Source organism: Liolophura sinensis, chromosome 7 (assembly GCF_032854445.1).
Source record: "Liolophura sinensis isolate JHLJ2023 chromosome 7, CUHK_Ljap_v2, whole genome shotgun sequence".
NCBI lineage: Eukaryota > Metazoa > Mollusca > Polyplacophora > Chitonida > Chitonidae > Liolophura > Liolophura sinensis.
In genome coordinates, this window is record NC_088301.1 from 29,811,017 (window position 1) to 29,831,085 (window position 20,069).

General features: G+C 39.8%; 1 protein-coding gene across 1 annotated transcript in view; it reads right to left on the minus strand.

Moving 5' to 3' along the window:
• LOC135469993 (receptor-type tyrosine-protein phosphatase epsilon-like) overlaps positions 1 to 18,827 on the minus strand; it is a 28,654-nt gene extending 9,827 nt beyond the window's left edge. Inside the window, exons 1-17 of the mRNA XM_064748674.1 lie at positions 18,255 to 18,827; positions 17,205 to 17,357; positions 16,279 to 16,425; positions 15,296 to 15,448; positions 12,971 to 13,126; positions 12,314 to 12,463; positions 11,942 to 12,091; positions 10,976 to 11,131; positions 9,632 to 9,734; positions 9,151 to 9,251; positions 7,192 to 7,337; positions 6,647 to 6,734; positions 5,610 to 5,686; positions 4,810 to 4,846; positions 3,825 to 3,922; positions 2,366 to 2,491; positions 1,403 to 1,557 (exon numbers count right to left, since the gene is read on the minus strand). Coding sequence (XP_064604744.1) covers positions 1,403 to 1,557; positions 2,366 to 2,491; positions 3,825 to 3,922; positions 4,810 to 4,846; positions 5,610 to 5,686; positions 6,647 to 6,734; positions 7,192 to 7,337; positions 9,151 to 9,251; positions 9,632 to 9,734; positions 10,976 to 11,131; positions 11,942 to 12,091; positions 12,314 to 12,463; positions 12,971 to 13,126; positions 15,296 to 15,448; positions 16,279 to 16,425; positions 17,205 to 17,357; positions 18,255 to 18,465 — 2,207 coding nt within the window. The 5' untranslated portion in view covers positions 18,466 to 18,827. The remainder of the gene's footprint in view (positions 1 to 1,402; positions 1,558 to 2,365; positions 2,492 to 3,824; positions 3,923 to 4,809; positions 4,847 to 5,609; positions 5,687 to 6,646; positions 6,735 to 7,191; positions 7,338 to 9,150; positions 9,252 to 9,631; positions 9,735 to 10,975; positions 11,132 to 11,941; positions 12,092 to 12,313; positions 12,464 to 12,970; positions 13,127 to 15,295; positions 15,449 to 16,278; positions 16,426 to 17,204; positions 17,358 to 18,254) is intronic.
• Positions 18,828 to 20,069: the final 1,242 nt, after the last annotated feature.

The window sequence follows — 20,069 nt, forward strand, 5'->3', positions numbered from 1 at the left end:
TTTACAACAACAAGGCTTTCATATAACATAAACAATAACTGTATTGGCTGGACATGGATGAATAATCTTAGGTGTAGTGTGAGCCTTTATGGAAGTGTAGAGAGGCCTATCTGCAGTATAAAAGCAGAGGCCCTGTGCCAGTGATGTTTGTAGTGTGAACCTTTATGGAAGTGTAGAGAGGCCTACCTGCAGTGTACAACCAGAGGCCCTGTACCAGTGATGTTTGTAGTGTGAACCTTTATGGAAGTGTAGAGAGGCCTATCTGCAGTATAAAAGCAGAGGCCCTGTGCCAGTGATGTTTGTAGTGTGAACCTTTATGGAAGTGTAGAGAGGCCTATCTTCAGTATAAAACCAGAGGCCCTATACCAGTGATGTTTGTAGTGTGAACCTTTATGGAAGTGTAGAGAGGCCTATCTGCAGTGTACAACCAGAGGCCCTGTACCAGTGATGTTTGTAGAGTGTACCTTTATGGAAGTGTAGAGAGGCCTACCTGCAGTGTACAACCAGAGGCCCTGTGCCAGTGGTGTTTGTAGTGTGAACCTTTATGGAAGTGTAGAGAGGCCTATCTGCAGTGTACAACCAGAGGCCCTGTGCCAGTGATGTTTGTAGTGTGAACCTTTATGGAAGTGTAGAGAGGCCTACCTGCAGTGTACAACCAGAGGCCCTGTACCAGTGATGTTTGTAGAGTGTACCTTTATGGAAGTGTAGAGAGGCCTATCTGCAGTGTACAACCAGAGGCCCTGTGCCAGTGATGTTTGTAGTGTGAACCTTTATGGAAGTGTAGAGAGGCCTATCTGCAGTGTACAACCAAAGGCCCTGTGCCAGTGGTGTTTGTAGTGTGAACCTTTATGGAAGTGTATAGAGGCTTACCTGCAGTGTACAACCAAAGGCCCTGTGCCAGTAGTGTTTGTAGTGTGAACCTTTATGGAAGTGTATAGAGGCTTACCTGCAGTGTACAACCAAAGGCCCTGTGCCAGTAGTGTTTGTAGTGTGAACCTTTATGGAAGTGTATAGAGGCTTACCTGCAGTGTACAACCAAAGGCCCTGTGCCAGTGGTGTTTGTAGTGTGAACCTTTATGGACGTGTAGAGAGGCCTACCTGCAGTGTACAACCAGAGGCCCTGTACCAGTGGTGTTTGTAGTGTGAACCTTTATGGAAGTGTAGAGAGGCCTACCTGCAGTGTACAACCAAAGGCCCTGTGCCAGTGGTGTTTGTAGTGTGAACCTTTATGGAAGTGTATAGAGGCTTACCTGCAGTGTACAACCAAAGGCCCTGTGCCAGTGGTGTTTGTAGTGTGAACCTTTATGGAAGTGTATAGAGGCTTACCTGCAGTGTACAACCAAAGGCCCTGTGCCAGTAGTGTTTGTAGTGTGAACCTTTATGGAAGTGTAGAGAGGCTTACCTGCAGTGTACAACCAAAGGCCCTGTGCCAGTAGTGTTTGTAGTGTGAACCTTTTCTCTGAAGTGAACCAAGGCCGTAGGATAATGAGGTACTCCATGGTCAGGCCATGAGGTGAAGTGAAACTGTTTGACAATCCGACTGGGCACTGAAAGATCCTAAAACAAGTACGCCCAAACTAAATATCATATAAATAGCAAATAAATATCATAATACAGTACATTACTTTTGTTGCTGGAACATTATACATTTTTGAAGTAGGTTGTCACACTACAATCCTAATTTCCAAATTACTAGAACTCGCACAATCAGGCAAAATTCAGTCATCGGAGAAATTTTAGGCTGTTTACTCTGATTGACAAGGCAAAAACATTCAATAATAATAAATTTAAACAATGGACAGAGTATGTCTTAATGACGTCAAACAAGTTATTAAAGTTACTACTGTTGTCTTATCCTCATAACTCCTAAGCCATGGAATTTATTTATTTGATTGGTGTTTTACACCCTGCTCAAGAATATTTCACTTATACAACGGCGGCCAGCATTATGGCGGGAGGAAACTGGGCAGAGCCCGGGGGAAACTCACGGCCATCCGCAGGTTGCTGACAGACCTTCCCACCTGCGGCCGGAGAGGAAGCCAACATGAACTTGGCTTGAACTCACAGTGACCGCACTGGTGAGAGACTCCTCGGTCACTACGCTGTACCAGAGCGCTAACCAACTGAGCCACGGAGGCCCCACTAAAGCTATGGAAATGTTGATTACATCCAATAATTTAGTCTCCATATCACCTAGCTGATTTTCCATTTGGCTGCGTTCAAATCCCCATATTCCCTTCTCAACATGAGGATAACCTGTAATGACTAGTGCTATCCCAATACATAACAACAATTATCAACAGAATTTCACTCACCAACATTTGACAGAAGTGCGAGCAATTAACAGCGAAAAATTTGATCTTACCAATTCATTACTGACGTTGAAAGTGCGAATGGTGAAATCTGCATAGGCCTCCGTCTCCAGCAGTGTAACTGACACATCTCCAAATTTCTTGTTTCCACTAGTGGGCCAGTATAAGTCACATTTCCTCTGAAAACATAAACATTTATTGTTCACCCATTTACGTGTACATGTAAGTGTTAACTTATGGCTTAACATGGCTTTCAATCGTCTTTCGTTCACATCCAACCATTGTCTCCCTGTAGCAGAAGGTTTATATTTATGGTGCGGTCTCACACAAAAGTAATGCCCAAAATCGGAGGAAGTACTAAGTATTACTTTAAAAAAGGTCCGTCTGTTAAATATTTGACAGGTTTGGTTGGTCCAAAGGTTACATGTTTTCCTACATATCATTTCAGCTAAACACCGAATAAGTCTTTCTTCTAAATTGTATATTTTAGTAATTGCTTGGCCCTCAAGTATATCAGTATTGAATATTAAATATTTTCACATTTTATCTATTTTTTTTTAAAATATCCTAGGACAGACTTCAAAATTCCAGTGACCTGTTCAATAAAACATAATAACACACCAGAACATGTACTGTATCCCCGTGTTGTATCCAAGTATCCAATGTTTTTATTGTAGGTCTTTATGTTTTAATTTTTCTTATGTGAAATCTTTGAAGATACTCAGTATATTTGCATACATTCTAATGCAACATGCAAAGCATATTTTTGGAAAATATTACTTGATAGATTTGAAAAAAAATAACTGACGAAAGAGTTGTTATGCTGATCTTTAAGAGGCCATTCAGGGGATTTGGCAAAAAATTCATAAAAACAGAGAATAGCTAAAATTGTCGCACCCTTCCTCCCCTCGTACACCCCCCACCCCCCGGAAATATCAAACTTTTCCCTGTACTATAGTCACAAAGTGAAGTTTGAATGAAAGTTATGAGAACCACACTATTAGCCGTTTTGAACGGTAAGATGCAGACAGGCGAAGCTAATATCTTGTGAAAGGTAATAATTGAATCACTGAACATTAACCCTGACACATCCCGTTTTTTTGTCCATTGCCGTGACTAGCCAAAGGTTTGACATTTCTTGCCAAAATAATAGGTTCAATGTTTGGAAGCAGTGTACACCAGAAAAGAAAGAAGGGAAGTTGTTGTTGTTGCAGTTGGCCTGGGAAGAGCTTTTCTGTCTCTAGCAATGGCATTTAAATCAAGTTTTTTCCCTAAGTACATGTACTGGATGAAAGCTTATAGAAACAAAATACTGAATACCTGACTGAATACCTGCATCCGAACGGCTTTATTGAAACCCTGACATGTACAATATCAGCAACACAATTCTTCACACATAAAGCCTCTCCTACTCCCTCAGATGCCCATCCCCTCACCTCCTTTCCACTTCACACACTCACCCCATTACCATTCCCTCCCCCACTTTACCACCCCTCCTCCCTCAGGACATACCCGGGCATCTTCCACCAGGTTGGTCAGCATGATAATCCGTGTACAGTCAAACTGCCAGACCATTCTCCAGAAGTCGTCCATCATCAGACAGGTAGGGCCTGATAACATACAACCATAGTTACACCGAATATATCTGCATGTGTCAGCTATCACAAAAAAAAAAAAGTTGAAATCCCAAACAATGATATAAAATGTTATTTTAACCACCTTTAAATTGTTGGACCAATGTGGTATCTGAACATTACAGGGGTAACAAATGATTGGCATGGAACATGGAGGCCTGTTAACCCAATAATCTGAACATTTAACATGTATTTCTGGTTGACTCTGAGGCCTGCTGAAGCAGTGTCAGCCAATTTTTAGCACTGGATCCTGTGCTACATCCAAGAAAGTATAAAGCAGAAATAGACATAATGCTGTTGATTAAGTTTTGCCAGTGTCTGGTTTGTGCTGAATATTTGTATTTTATATTATATTATATATATGTGTAAATATATGCATAAATCTGTATCCTGAAGAAGAAAAGCTACATGTTATTGCTGTCAACCTCACTTGCCCTCTAGCACTACTGTGTACCTAAAAAGTGTATTCTTTTTTTTATTTAAAAATATGGACCATACTATATGAAAGTGTTAACATCAAGCCAGTTTTAAACAACTTGTCTTTTGGATGGCACAAGATTGATTACAGAAAACACACATGTGGACCTGTTTAACAATTATCTAATAATATCAGCTTTGACTTTATTCCCTTCATTGATGTTCTTTTCCATACTGAGGAATATACCCCCCAAGTGATGACAGTCAGGATTAAGAGTGCACAAAACTGGGAATGGACAAAAGACACCCCACTCCCCTCCATATCTCACCAGGTACATGTACCTGACACTAGCTCAAGCAGCATTGGCATTCAAGACAAACCCTGTGTTTATACATATAAGCATGCCTCCATGTCCCCATAATGTCCTTGTATTATGAGCACTCACCTTGGGAAGCAATATATCGAAACTGTTCATTATAACCCTGAAAAAGAGAAGACAAGAGATGTCATATATTCATTATAGTCTTGCTTGGTTCTACTAGAAACGCCGAGTAGCAAAAAATCCTACACAAGTGACAGGCAGTTTTACTATAGCATAAGCCTGTCCATTTTACTGAAGCATACCTGTAAAATGAATAAAAGGAGGGTTTTAAATCCACATATTCGTTATCTACACCACAGTGCTCTTGCTGCAGATCTCTAGAGGATATACAGGTAGAGAAGAGGCAGACAAGGTAAGGAAGGTAAAAACAAGCATGCATTGAAGGTCAATGAACAAAGAACATTGGTGACAAAGTTACACGTTTTTGTTCTAAGGGTTCAGGGGTTATAGATGGCCATGATACTCAAGTCTAGGTTAAGTGATGACTTAGTGTTTTACTCTCCATTTGTACATATACCAGTACATGATATCTTAGTCTGGGATGATTGCTGACTTAGTGTTTTATAACTCCATTTGCACATATATACCAGGACACTATATCTGAGTCTAGCATGATTTGGTGTTTTGGTCATGTGTGCATTTTCCAAGACATGATATCTGACTTTTTTAGATTTAAGTAAAAAATCCAAACTGGAGGAAGTTTAAAATTTGCGCAGTGTACTAACAAGTTGGGTTTGGTTCTTTCCTGTTTGGTTTTCAAAGCACTTTCAATTTATGACTTAATGTAGCTTGATAAGTACAAGCCCAGTACAAGATATCTGTCTACACACTGTAGGTTGATCATTGATTTAAGGTACACTTACATGAACGAAGCAGGCGTTGATATAATCCGAACAAGGCACACCATCTTTAAGATTGAGTACAACCCTAGAATGATCATCTAATAACAAAAACAGAGAAGATACATCAGAGTTCTATTTTTAGATGACGAACACCTTTAAGTCTATTTCTCATGAAGCCAAATGCCAGCTACATGTACCTCACAAGAATGAAGGTGGAAACGCACAAGCTTTTTTCAAGAAAATGAAATTATGTCCCGTCACCATTGCAACAACCAGTCCCTGTTGGGAAAGACAAAATATTGTTGCCAGCAATGCAAGATAGTTGCTTTACAAGCCGAATTATTCCTTCTTTCTGGCCTGTATGTTCAGACAACAGCTGATGCTGGTGTGCCCAGAATGCTAGCTATGCAAGAACCAGTGGATGGCTTCATGAAGCTAACTTAGCCAAGTCTACCCTTAACTACCATGACGATGTACGTTGTAGAGATATAAAGTACGCTTAGGTAAGGGCAACTTAACACTTTGTATGCTTCATGCAACCGGCCCCAGGCATGAAGTGAACAAGTTCATCAGGTACACAAACTAACGTGATTCACATGTTTTTATCAATTCTCGACAACTTAGGGAGACCAAATTACACTGCTACTGACAAAGATTTACCGGTTATCTCATTTAAAATCATTACATTGAGCAACTCTTAAGATTGGGAATTGGGAATCCCATGACCTCATCTCAATTCCGCATTAAAATTTGACTTTTACAGTTACCAACCACGCCTAAAAACATGGCTGTAACTAAGGTTACATTTTTTGTTGTCCATTCTTTAATAGAAATATAACAAGCCTTATACAAACAGTGAAGATTTGTGAAGTGAAGACAGTTCACTTCAGTTATATCAGTTGTTCTATCCAAAGTGAGATTGGCACTCTTTTACACAAATATACACCCATAAGTCATGAGCAATGATTCAAGCAAAACTGTAGTGATCCTCTTTTAAGTCAAGGTGTAAAAAGTTACATTAACTGCTGGTATACAGTATCTGTAACACATGTACTCACAGGCAACGATGCCTTGGAATCGGTTTTTGGCTTTGTTTTCTGGCTTACTGGCCTCTGTTGTACTGGCTGTTAAGCCTTTTGGCAGTAACTGAAAAACAATTATACATAACACAGACTCAGCTCATGAAGATAACAGACTGTTTAAACAAAGCCATTAATAATCTTTGTATGATTAGAATGTCAAAGTTATCAAAATATTGAAAAAATAACAACTACAATCATCTGAACCAGATGTACAATTCAAATGTTGCCTTTCATAGCTTAATTGAGTCTTGAGACAGGCCAGGTGAACATTTCTAACAGTATTTAAAAACTTCTTTCGCAAGCATCGTTTTTGCAAGGCTAATGAACAGATGAGCAATTCAAATTAGTTGTGATAACTGGAGCCCTCCCTATTGCTTTAATAAAATTATGCAAAATATGAAAAGCTATGTAATAACATGTACATGTACGTTTATGTGCACTGAGGCATGACGAAAATCAGCAGTTAGCAGATCAACTGTTTAAATTAAAATTCACAAAAATAAGTATGAACACTTGCACACCTCATGTTCCTTCTTAAATCCCTGGCTGTTGATGAAGTTGAGCAGGTTGCTAATTTGCACACTAGTTGTGGTAATCAGTGGTGTCACTTTACCACCCTCATCTGAGTGTTTACCCAACAAAAGTCGTCTTCTGTTACTTTTCAATTCTGGGAAAATGATGAAGAGGAAAAGACATAATATCACATATTGTTTGACCTTCCTTGAAATACAAGCAACCTCACCTCAGTATGTCTGCTGAACTATACAGTGGTGACCAGGGGCACAGCTATGAAAGTACTCTCATAACCACATCTCAGTGTTCCAGCTCAACCATACAATGGTGGCCAGGAGCACAGCTATGGAAGTACTCTCACAACCACATCTCAGTGTTCCAGCTCAACCATACAATGGTGGCCAGGAGCACAGCTATGGAAGTACTCTCACAACCACATCTCAGTGTTCCAGCTCAACCAAACAATGGTGGCCAGGAGCACAGCCATAGGAGTACTCTCACAACCACATCTCAGTGTTCCCGCTCAACCAAACAATGGTGGCCAGGAGCACAGCTGTGGGAGTACTCTCACAACCACATCTCAGTGTTCCCGCTCAACCAAACAATGGTGGCCAGGAGCACAGCTGTGGGAGTACTCTCACAACCACATCTCAGTGTTCCAGCTCAACCATACAATGGTGGTCAGGAGCACTGCTACAGTAGAACTCTCACAACCACATGTCAGTGTTCAAGTTAGTGGCAAACTTCAGTACAACCATAATCTAACTTTGCCTTTATTAACCTTGAATCATGTTTGACTTCTGCAGTCACATTCAACCTTTAAGTTAAGCATTCATTCTTACCTGTATCTCTAGTTAAAGGAGAAGAAAACATATGTTGATAAATCAAGTTGATAAATTATATAGTCAACGCCAAAATCTGCTGTGGACGACTCCATTTTGCCTAAGAACTAGTCCTGAAATCTTCTGTGTTAGGAGGAGAATTTCTGTCGGAAACCTCCGAAGTGCAGTCCGTGCATTTCCAGTAGAATTCTTCCCAGAAGGTAGCATACAGTACAGTTCGTTTTCTGCTTTACGATCGAGAAATCGGAATGTCGCATGTAGGTTCCAAGTTTACGGGACAAGCCGGCAGTTTTAAGGACTCTCATTGGCTGAGAGTCAACACACCCCCAGCATAAATTACTGGGTGTTAAAAGATGGAGAGCGCGATGGACTCAGCGGTTTATGCCAGCTTTGCCATGTAAGGTGAGCAAAAATCGCAAAATTATGCGGCAGGCACCACCAGATAGAAAAATTTTTGTCATTTTTTAAAATTTTGTTGTCCTTTAAATATTCATTTTTACATGCACCTGTGTACAATATCTGTTTTGCCTAGGTGACATGTTTAATGGCCTGCTGTCCATATGGTGTATATATACCTTTTCAAACCTAGTGTACAGAAGGCTTCACTGTCTGCTGACAGGAAACCAAGGAGATCTGGCAACGGAGGGAGCTATCACAGGTTGCACCGCTTCTTAAAAAATGCTATACCAGATTTTAAGCAGAAAACTGATATTCACTAATGAAATCAAAGTTCAGAATTTATTAAGAATAGCTGCTAATTATTGCCTGTCAGTCTTGCTTATGTTTGGTATCAATTCCTAACCATATAATGACTACCAGCAACATGACAAGGTGACGGTCTCCACTGTGTGACAGACAGTCTCGACTGAACAGTAATAATCTGATATATGTCTATTCTTTGAATGCTGACACTGAAAGTCAATTCCACCTGAACACTGCACATTTATAAACGCACATTTATAAAGACATCATTGCACCATGGCCTAATACTGTGTGATCTGAGCAGGCTTGTACACTTCTTTCTTTGACACAGCCACAGAGTGATGAATTCAAAGGGAGAATGCCGGGCACTGTATGTGCTTTCACGTTGCTCAGTCGGTTTGATCAGAGATGAACCAGACATACCTGATTTAGGAACACCATTCCTTTCGTCTGGGCCCAGGAGATTGAACAGCTGCTGGGGGTCATCTCCATTGGCTTGTCTTCTCTTAGCCAGTGTTCTCCGTCTGTCAATGGTCATGTGCATATATGTCGTAAAGTACATAGCACCATGTTATCATGTCACATATCATCACAGAATACACAAGACACCAAACACTTCAACTTCAAGCCTGCATTCCACAAGCGCCAATGCAGGGGTTAAATTAGAAAAAACAAATCCAATTTTCAACGCAGATGCACAGGAAAGCTTTATGTTGAAAAATTTACATTTTATAAAATGCAATCACCTTACTCTGAGGTATTTTTCTTACTATACTGTACAGAGGCTTAATTCTTTGCAAAATATAGCCACCTGGACAGGTGTAATAATGAGCTATTCTTTTTTTTTAATTTTGCAAATTATCTAAATGTCTTCCATCAAGTCACATCATAGAACAGAACTGACCTAAGATAGAAGATTAGGAAGATGGCAAGGGCAGCTAGAAGGACTGTGCAAGCTATGCACACACACACCAGTAACACTGTGTTGTCAGCTGCTGATTTCTCCTCTGTCAACAAAAACAAACTGTCAACACACATAATATATCAACAGTTTAAACGTTTAATTGATACCTCTCAATCAATATGTGTACGCTGACGCCAAGCTTCTTCATCTATTTGTGAAACTGCAGCAAAATAGATCAGAGACCTGTACAATGGAGGGTGCATGAGAAATTTCATGCATAATCTAGCTCTGGCACTAGTCAGTAGTTAGTACCTCCTCGAAATGAAGTTCTGTGTCAGAAACTGTGGTTAGAGGAAACATGGACTATTTCATTTGTAGTTTTTAAAGAGCTACTTCAGCCAAATGATAGGCTTCATAAATCCACTAAAAACGGACGTAAAAAATTTTTAAATTTACTATTTTGCCACAGTAAAAAGGCTTTTTAAAGTCCGTCTTGGACTCGTGCCGGGCAGGCCCGGAGACATCTGCCGAGGTGCTGTGTGAAGTGTGTGACGTCACAGGTAGATCCTCACTGTAGGTAAAATGGCGGATAACGACAAAACAGCGATAGCTTCATTGTTAGACATCGGTGATTGCACTGCTGAAGGGCACAGGCATTACTTGTCTGCAATCCGGGTGATCAAGTTCATGTGTAATTTAATCGGCACAAAACCTCTGTTTACTAGAATGTCAAATAGCTTGTAGCTCAACTCAAATGAGAAAGTCTCTGGATTCAATAATGAAAATGCTGCTAAAACTAGGCTACACATGGGTAGCAATCAGAACCGCCGTGGGCAACACATTTCCGAAATATTGCAGTCAGCTTTAAAAAAACTGCTTTTCTGTGTAGTTTTTTTTGTCATATCTATTGCTGGTATCCAATGATTACTATGAACAATGAACTCATATGTCTTCTTGTGACGACATAAAGTACGTAGCCACGGAAATTACCGAGTACAAACAGGTTTTTGCAAAGTTGATAAAAAACACAAAAAACAAAACATTAAATTTGGAGAAACTTTTTATTCTACTCCCACTAAAAACAATATATCAAACTTTTACTTTTTGCTAACGTAATTTCGCTGGACTAGGACTTTAACATGAGGTATATGGTGAGGCCTAATATATAACATTACAATTTAAAGTACAATTGTTGATTTACAAGAGAGGGTTTATTTAAAATTATAAAATATGCTTCAAAAATCAACATTTTTCTGATTTTATGTTTGGTACATCTTTCTTCAGTTCACAATACTCTTGGTTTCATAGTACCTTTTTAAGTGCCCTGTAAGGCCGCCAGCTTACCTGTGTCACACCTGTCCCCTGTCCAACCCTCCTGACACACAGCAGTGTTAGGTAGGAGCTGAGGACATGCTCCTGTGTGGATATTACACTCAGCCATATCATGACAGTGGCCACACTCACTTCGACACCCCTCCCCATAACGGTTGGCAGAACAGGCTACAAACACAATGAAATTTCTACACTTATTTACCAGGATTGCTAATGACAAAACAATTCTTTGCCCTACACAGCTTTGACGTTTCTGACAGGCTTCATGTTTATTATCTCTAAAGTACCAAGTGAGAAGGTTTTGTTTTCAGCTGTTGCGCGACAATGTTTTCATATTACATGCTTTGCTTCAGCGTGAAAGCGTCATATATTTCACAAATGAATAAACAGTGTCCAGGCAACAATTACTATTATAAAGGTAAAAGAGCCAGTCCTGTGCTCCCAATATGCAATTTTCAGATGGCATCAAAATGACAACAGAATGACATCCCAGCAAAACATGATGTCTTCTTTTGCAGCATGATAGGGTTAAGTGTCGCTCTTTTAACATGGCAGAATTCATGTTAAGATAAATAAAACCACCAACAAGATATCATTTTTTCAATATTTTACACACAATCCCATGCAAGGAGATAACATCCTTCAATCTACTGTGTCAATATCAAGTCACAACATGACATCACACTGTGGATGTAATGTCTTAGTTAGAAGTGCCTACTGACAGGGTTGCTCTGAATTTTTCATAAGGAACTACCCAGATAATTGTCCTTTCTACTGTGACCACAGAAAATAACATTATTACAAACGAAGCCCTAGCAGTACAACACTGAGAGACAGCCTGTATTGCATGAGGGTATCAGGGCATGTCACAACCATACATTATCTCTGTACCCTAAAACAATATTGTTCTGTAATACAGCAAGATACTAATGCAATTACATTAAGGAATACTCTGAAGGTAAATGTAATAACTCAGACCTGTATTACACTTGGGCCCAATCCATCCAGGCTCACACAGACGCAGTCCATTCTTCTCCACAGGGCATGAGCCACTCTGCTCACAAGGGTTACCTCCCTTACAGTGACACTCATGCTGGCAGTCAGGACCATATGTTCCATTTTTACAAGCTTGAACAGAACAAGGAAAATCTGATTATTTTATCCACAAACCTGGGAGTCCCATAAAATTAGTAAAACTGAAACTGTTACAGATACTAAATTAGGCAAACTATTTATATGATAAATGTTTTATATGGCTCGAACATCATTCAGGAAATAACGGAGAGATTTCTGCTATTTTATGTTAGCTTTACAACAAACACAAAGATAAAAATTAGATGATGATCTTACGTGTCTGGCACTGGAGTCCTCGAAAGCCCACTAGACAGCGAGGACTGGTGTCAGATTTGTAGCAGGTTCCATTGATGGCATCACAGGAGCCCATGTGACAATTACCACAATTCAGGCTACAGTCAGCCCCATATTTTCCTTGCGAACAACCTAGTCAAGGGAGGTATTAATCTGTATGAACTCTGAGACTTTCACCAGAGACAAATATAACCTGACAGCATGTGGCATTCCCTTACTAACAAGAGAGTTTCCAGTTCAAACGTCGTTGAAACCAAAAGCAGTCATCCTATACCATGTTAGGCAACCCTTGTAGACATTCCTTTACTAATCACTTGTCTCACTGTGTTCCAACGGCACAAATGACACCTCTTTCCAACAGAAATTTTTCACGTTCACAAAACATACAACTAGTTGCCTAACATTTTCACACATCACATGGTACAGTAGGACAAAAGTACTAAAAGTTCCCACTCGAAACTCCCTTATTCAGAGGCCAGAATAGGAGAAACACGACTGATTACAACAGATATATACACATACATCTTAACAGGGACAAAATTATTATACCTGATAACACAATGTCTTATAAACATACAAAACATATGACTGAGGCAACCAATACTAACAACAGATAATATTTTGGGTTTGTACGCTCACCAGTTTGACAGTCATCCCCAGTCCAGCCGGGCTCACAACGCACCTGTGTAGGGGAGACAACACAGGCTCCTGTCAGCAGGTTACATTCTCCCTTCACCACACAGTGAGCACTACACACAGACTTACAGTCCACCCCGTACCGCCCCTTGCTGCAACCTGCCAACAAACACACACGCCATGCTGGAGACTGCATTGCATTAAACACAACTAATACATGAATTGTTTCTTGAAGGAATCATATTTTTATAAACAATACTTGACATGTTCTCACACGTACATGTATGAATACAAATAAGGTTTTCAGTCTTCAGCATACCAAGGGAATAAAGTCGCTGTGAGTTCAAGTCCAGCTAATGCTGGCTTCCTCTCCGGTCGTAAGTGGGAAGGTCTGGCAACAACCTGCGGATGGTCTTGGGTTTCCCCCGGGCTCTACCCAGTTTCCTCCCACCATAGTGTTGGCTGCCGTCATAAAAGGGAAATATTCTTGAGTACAGCGCAAAACACCAATCAAAAATATAAAAAAAAAAAAAAAAGGGAATAAAGGCTTTAAATGTTAAGCTTTATCTGCTCTCAACAGATAGGAAACACTTTCAAAAAACTTTGTGAACCATATGCTTTGCAAGATTTTCATAAATGACACCACAAGATGAAAATATAGTGGGCGCAGCCAGCCAGTCAATGAACCGAGTCATTGATGCAGATTGTGAACTACAGCTATTGGTATTGGAGGAGGGACAGTGAAGGTGGGACTGAGCTTTTGTTTGTGCATGAGTAGCAGTATGGTACAGCACATACATACAGTAGGCCTGTACTAGTCACAGTAATTCCTTATCTGACATCACTTCCATGAGCGCTGTTGGAAAACTTGACATAAATGAGCACTTTAGACACCAGATAGCAAATATGCCCCAAACATGAAAAACAGCTGTTTTCAGTTTTTTTCATTATTTCATTTGTTACACTAAAGATTTATAATCCTTAATTTAGCTGTTTCATTTCAAGAATTCTTTGAATACTTTGCTCAATACCTTAACCTAAACCAGTTAGAGATAGACAATGCATTAGAAAAGACACACGATTCCCTTCTGCGCTAAGTACAATCTGTATTACCCCGATTCATCAATCTTTTTGCATAACTTTCAGTGCAATTTATGACAAAACTACATTGGATGGGTTGATCAATTTGATCAGGGCTTTACACAGTAACATTTCACCAGTCAACACAGAATAATGCCTCCATAATATGCTTGCATAAACACCTTGCAAAAAGGTTGAGGAATCACAGTTATCACATGAAAGATAGTAAGCTCCCTGAATGGTTCGCCAGTGAAGAGAATGAGTGTACCAAATTGGGAAGTGTTATCTGCAATAGTTTTTGAGAAAGACAGATAGGTGCACATCACTGTGCCCCTAGTACATTCTCAAGGACAGATAGGTGCACATCACTATGCCCCTAGTACATTCTCAAGGACAGATAGGTGCACATCACTATGCCCCTAGTACATTCTCAAGGGCAGATAGGTGCACATCTATAGGCCCCCAGTGCATTCTCAAGGACAGACAGGTGCAAATCACTATGCCCCCAGTGCATTCTCAATGATGGATAGGTGCAAATCACTATGCCCCCAGTGCATTCTCAAGGACAGATAGGTGCACATCACTATGCCCCCCAGTGCATTCTCAAGGTCAGATAGGTGCACATCACTGTGGCCCCAGTGCATTCTCAAGGTAGCACAAACAGTCTAGCCAGCACTCATAATACATATGTAGCTATGATCTAGGAACAAACCACAAGTAGTATACCCTACAGGCCTGTATTATTTACATTCACATATGTTTGACTGCTCCTTTATATGTATATCAGTGCTAAATGTTAATATTAATGCTGATTCTAAATTCTTGTACCGTTCATCTGTATTCACATGTTTGACTGCTGTTCTGTATTAGTGTTTCATGTTAATATAAATGCTGATTCTAAATTCTTGTACTGTCAACCTTTTTTTTTCAGTGTTAACCTTTAATAATTCATTTGAAATGTGCGTGAGTGAGTGAGTGAGTGAGAGCATATGTGAATGAGAGGGCCTCTGGGAAGATCAGCTGTCTATTGACTGAGTTTATCAACCTTCTGTAAATAAAGTTTATCAGTCATGTTTGTACACAGCATGCACTCAACTGTGTTTAACATAAAGTCTTAAGGCACACTGGTACTTTGAAACTTCTCAGACATTAGGCCTGCCACAATACCTCCCTTTACTTCATACCAGCAAGAGAAAACTTCTACCTTTAATATTTACCACAAGAAATTGGATGTAAAAACAAGCTTACGTGTCCTGCACATATTTCCAGCCCAGCCTGGTTGACAGCGCATGTTCCGTCCCTGATTAGGGCAAATTCCAGTCACAGGCTCACATGTCAGGTCCTTGTAACACTTTCCACAGGTCTCCTTACAGTCCGCTCCATAAAAGCCTCTGCTACAATCTGTGAGGAACAATCCATGGTACAGGTTTCAAACAACTATACATGTACTATACTCACAATTTTATCTAAACATAAATACAATCGCATCATTTATGTCATTATGTGGCCACGATGAACACATGGAAGCACCATAACCCATACCACTTTCTTCCAGTGAAGAAGCCAGACTTACAGTTAATATCTGATAACAATACTTTTAGCCCTGGGTTCGTATTAATCAAGTGACTTAAGTCATAAATTCCAAGTTTTCAAAAAGACAAACTTGGCAGAGGAAAGAGACGATATTGTGGCTGGTGCATTGCTTTGCGATAAAAAATCAGTGTACAAATTTTAAATTTCCTAGAGTGAAACATTCAAAATGTAGCTATGTTTAAATGTTTGACTTAAGTTTTATGGCACTGGATGAATATAGGCCCTTCAGGCTGGCCTATTAATTACTTTTAACATCAAAGATGCTATTTTGGGGATGACCTATCTGTTCCTATAAACTTGCATGTAGCATCTTTTTCACAATAAAGATTGTGCTCATACACTGGTACGTTGTTTGTTTGAACAATGTGTTCTTGTCTCCCAGTCTATGATAGATATGTATTTGGGAAAATACGGAAAACAGTATACCCATATACCGGCTGCTTAATTATCAATACATAAACTCCTAATGGTGGGCAGCAAGTTTAACACGTACAGGTACAATGTACCACAGGTATATCAGTTAAGTTAAAGTACCTATTTTGTTTTGTATGGGTTTGTATGGTTTCCTTAAAAAACATCATGTATAGTGACTTCAGGCTGGCCTGTTTTTCAAAGATGAGAAGCATGCTTATACTCACTAGTTCTGCACTGTGGCCCTGTTGCTCCAGGCTGACAAAGGGGTACAGAAACGGGGCAGTGACCAGTGGTTTTGTTACACTCTTTACCCCCATAACACATACCACACTTGTGTTCACAGTTCTCACCGAACATCTTATCAGGGCAAACTGTGGAGAAACATCAAACTATGCAGACACCTCATGTCTGAATGCACAATAGAAGCATGGATTCCAAACTGTTTATACCCAAAATTTCAGGTCTTTTTTTGTCAGAGTATTCTATTGCAAGCTGTGAATAAAGTCTTGTAGACAATCCTTTCAAAACAAGCCCACAAGGCTTACTATCCATTTTGTTTTCCTGGCCTGAAAATGAGTGCAGTTAATCCTTTTGGTGATTGTAAACTGTGTATACAATTTAGTCTCATACTTTATGAAATAGTCTATTGTGTATTTATATGAAAAAAAATATTTATGACAACAGTGATGGCTAGACTGGTTCAAAACACACATCACAGAACTAAAACATTCAACATCATTTTGTGCAGGCCAAAAAAATATAAAAATAAAGGCAATTTTTGCATCAAACAAGTTTTCAATGGTCTTGAAAAACTACTCATTTTTGGCGGATTCTTTCACTTCATCAATGAATGTTAGCATGTTATATTCATTTGGAATTCCTCCTGAAGTTCTATTTTAACATCTTATAAAAATCTATGTGTTGGAGATCTACAGTATATCATGCCATCTGGCGAGCTCTACCTTGCTAAGCTAAAATATATACTCAGTGAAATCACAGCAAGCATAACTAAACAGAAGGGGAATATACATGAGTGTTTAGCTAGTGTTCAATACATTGCTTTAAAAATATGTTGCCAAAATTTAATAAGAACTTTTGTGTATTTATGAAGAACAGCAAACCATATTATCTGCTTATTATCAGATCTTACTTTTTGATTTGTCCACATCACATAAAGTGCCTTGCCAGCCTTCTTCACAGGCTGCTCTTGGACACTCCCCTGTCTGTATGGAACAAGCCACGCCCCCTGCACAGTGACCGCAGTCAGCTGAACAGTCTGCTCCCCACTTTCCAGGTGTACACTCTGTGGTAACATCCAACCACACTTTGCTTGTCAGTACAACATGGGACTTCATATATCATCAAATAATGAACATACATGCATACAGTATCAGATTTTATATACAGATACCAAGACTGTATGCGACGCAAGCTGAACACAAACCACAAGTGACACATCAGCTGATTTGCACTAATGTCAAGATTTGACCCATGCTCCTTTATACAGTGCATGCGAGGGCCTTCTTGGCCAAGTGTTCAGAGTGCCAGCACAGCACAATGAATTGTGGCCTCAGTCACCACTGCAGTCACAGGTACATGTAGTTCAAGCCTAGCTCAAGCCGGCTTACTGTTCGGTTGTACACAGGAACCTGCCAGCAACCTGTGGATGACTGTGAGTTTCTGCCCAGTTGCCTCCCACCATAATGCTGGCCACCGACATATAAGTGAAATATCCTTGAGTATGACAAAAAACACCAATCAAATAAATGAATACAGCGCATGTGTCAATCTCTACACTTGCTTTATATCACTGCCACCACAAATGTGACATGTTCAACTATGGCAAAAAGAACTCCCAGAACACCACATTTAATCTTCTTCATATGAAAGTTTCTTTTAGAATGATAAGCTTGACTTTATAGTAAGTCATATAATATATACAGGTAAAAGAAAATGCCCATTTCTCCTTTGGTCTACCAAACTCTCCTTGACTTTGAATAAAGTCGCCCGGAAGATCTTCTGCCTCTTCCAGCCTAATTTCAGAAGGCTAAGAACAGTTTTTGGAAGCAGAAGAGCTCAAATGAAGTGGACAGCAGATATATTCTGGGGGAAGAGGAGACCAAATTGAGTCAGCCTCCAGATTCCATACACTGAGGCATGATGATAGCATCAGCCATGCAGCACCACTCACAGCACTTACCCTTCACACATCTCTGCTTGTAATAGCCAGGCTGACAACGATGCTTGCCTACGGTGGGGCAGCTGCCATTTTCCCTCAAACACACAGCATTATTCCAGCAGTGGCCACAGTCTTTTGAACAATCCACCCCATATTTGTTGTCAGGGCATGCTGAAGTCATATAGCAGTTAAAAAGCAAACTGATTTCAATGAATGTTATTTTAATAAGCATTTCGACAAATAGGTTATCTCTCCTTGGCTTCTTGGGATTTTGCTTGTTCCATGCATGTCAAGAGAATGGCAACAACTTCCATCTGCCTGATGTGGGCTGATGTCAGGTAAAATATCAGCCAACCATGTTTAAAAACAATAAATGGAAAAATGATGCTAGCAGTTTTTTTCCCCTCCATCTGAAAAATGTGTACGAGGAATGGACAAAAGTGTAGGTAAAAAAGGTGAAACTTGAGCATCAATGCAAGAATTTTCCTGAAGTTTGACAGACGGCACTTCAAGAAATCAAAAGTATGTGTCACTGGCCCTGATGAGGTTATTCTACTGGCCACAGGCGTAATGGAAAATTAGGTCCATATCGCAGTAAGTTTTTTCTTCTTTTTCAATGGTCTAATGTATGTTTTGGCAGTTAAAATGACATCATATCTTTGCCTGACAGGGGATAGTTTCCTGTCAAGGCTTTTTTTCCCGACATTTCTTTGATATTTCTCCAAACCAGTGGATTAATCTGTGTTTCTGGATAGGGCATGTATTTTTTGATTTCAATAGTTTCCTAAGATAGATAATTACAATGTCTGTTACATACATATGCTGACAAAATGCAGGAAGTCTTACATTTTGCAGTATTACTACTAATCCTGATGTTAATATCAATCAATTCTAGTTTCTGAACAGAATTACCGTGAGATGAGTTCCTCGTATATCATTTAAATTCTACATCCTCAATGTAATCACTTGTTTTAATTTTGCTTTCTAATAAGTTGGGGATGTAATCAATTCAGCATGACAAATGCTGACCTGTACATGTACATATCCACCGGCTCTTTCAATAATAAATCCTGTGAAGTTTAGTGCAGACAATACTAGATTTTTGTTCTAAATTCTCACACTGGCCATTGTCAGATGCAGCCTGGTAGCTGGATCCTGACAACAGACCAAGAGAGTTAACAGCTGTCCTAGCCTATGTTTGTTCCCATGAGCATGGTTACTCCCCAAGTGGCCAGAGAAGCATGCCTCTCGCAAAGAGAGAGACAAGCTAGTTCCATAAAGGTGCATTGAAGGCAAACTGATACATTAGACGCATATTAAAAATTCACATGCACTAACTTTCAAGTTACCCAAACCACATAAAAACCAAAAGCTTATGTTTGGTCCTCTAACCAATCTCTTCAACATCAAATTTCTATAAAACAGATCTCAACATAGCACTCTCAGGCACACCTAAAGTTACATGTACATGCCATGAGACACACATGCCAGATTTGAAAACAATCTGAGAAGTAATAACAGAGATGACTTTCACTTCAAACAAAAAATGGCCTCTAGGACATCAAAAACAGAATGCAGTCCCATGCAAGGCATGACTCAGGGCTCAAATGCTAGGCATGACTCAGGGCTCAAATGCTAGGCATGACTCAAAGCTCAAATGCTAGGCGTGACTCTGGGTTCAAATGCTAGGCATGACTCAGGGCTCAAATGCTAGGCATGACTCAGGGCTCAAATGCTAGCCATGAAGAATATCCAAAAGTAATAGGGATAGAGAACATATACAACACTTGAGAGGCAAGCAAGACAGACAAGATAGAGTCTAACATTCACTAAAAC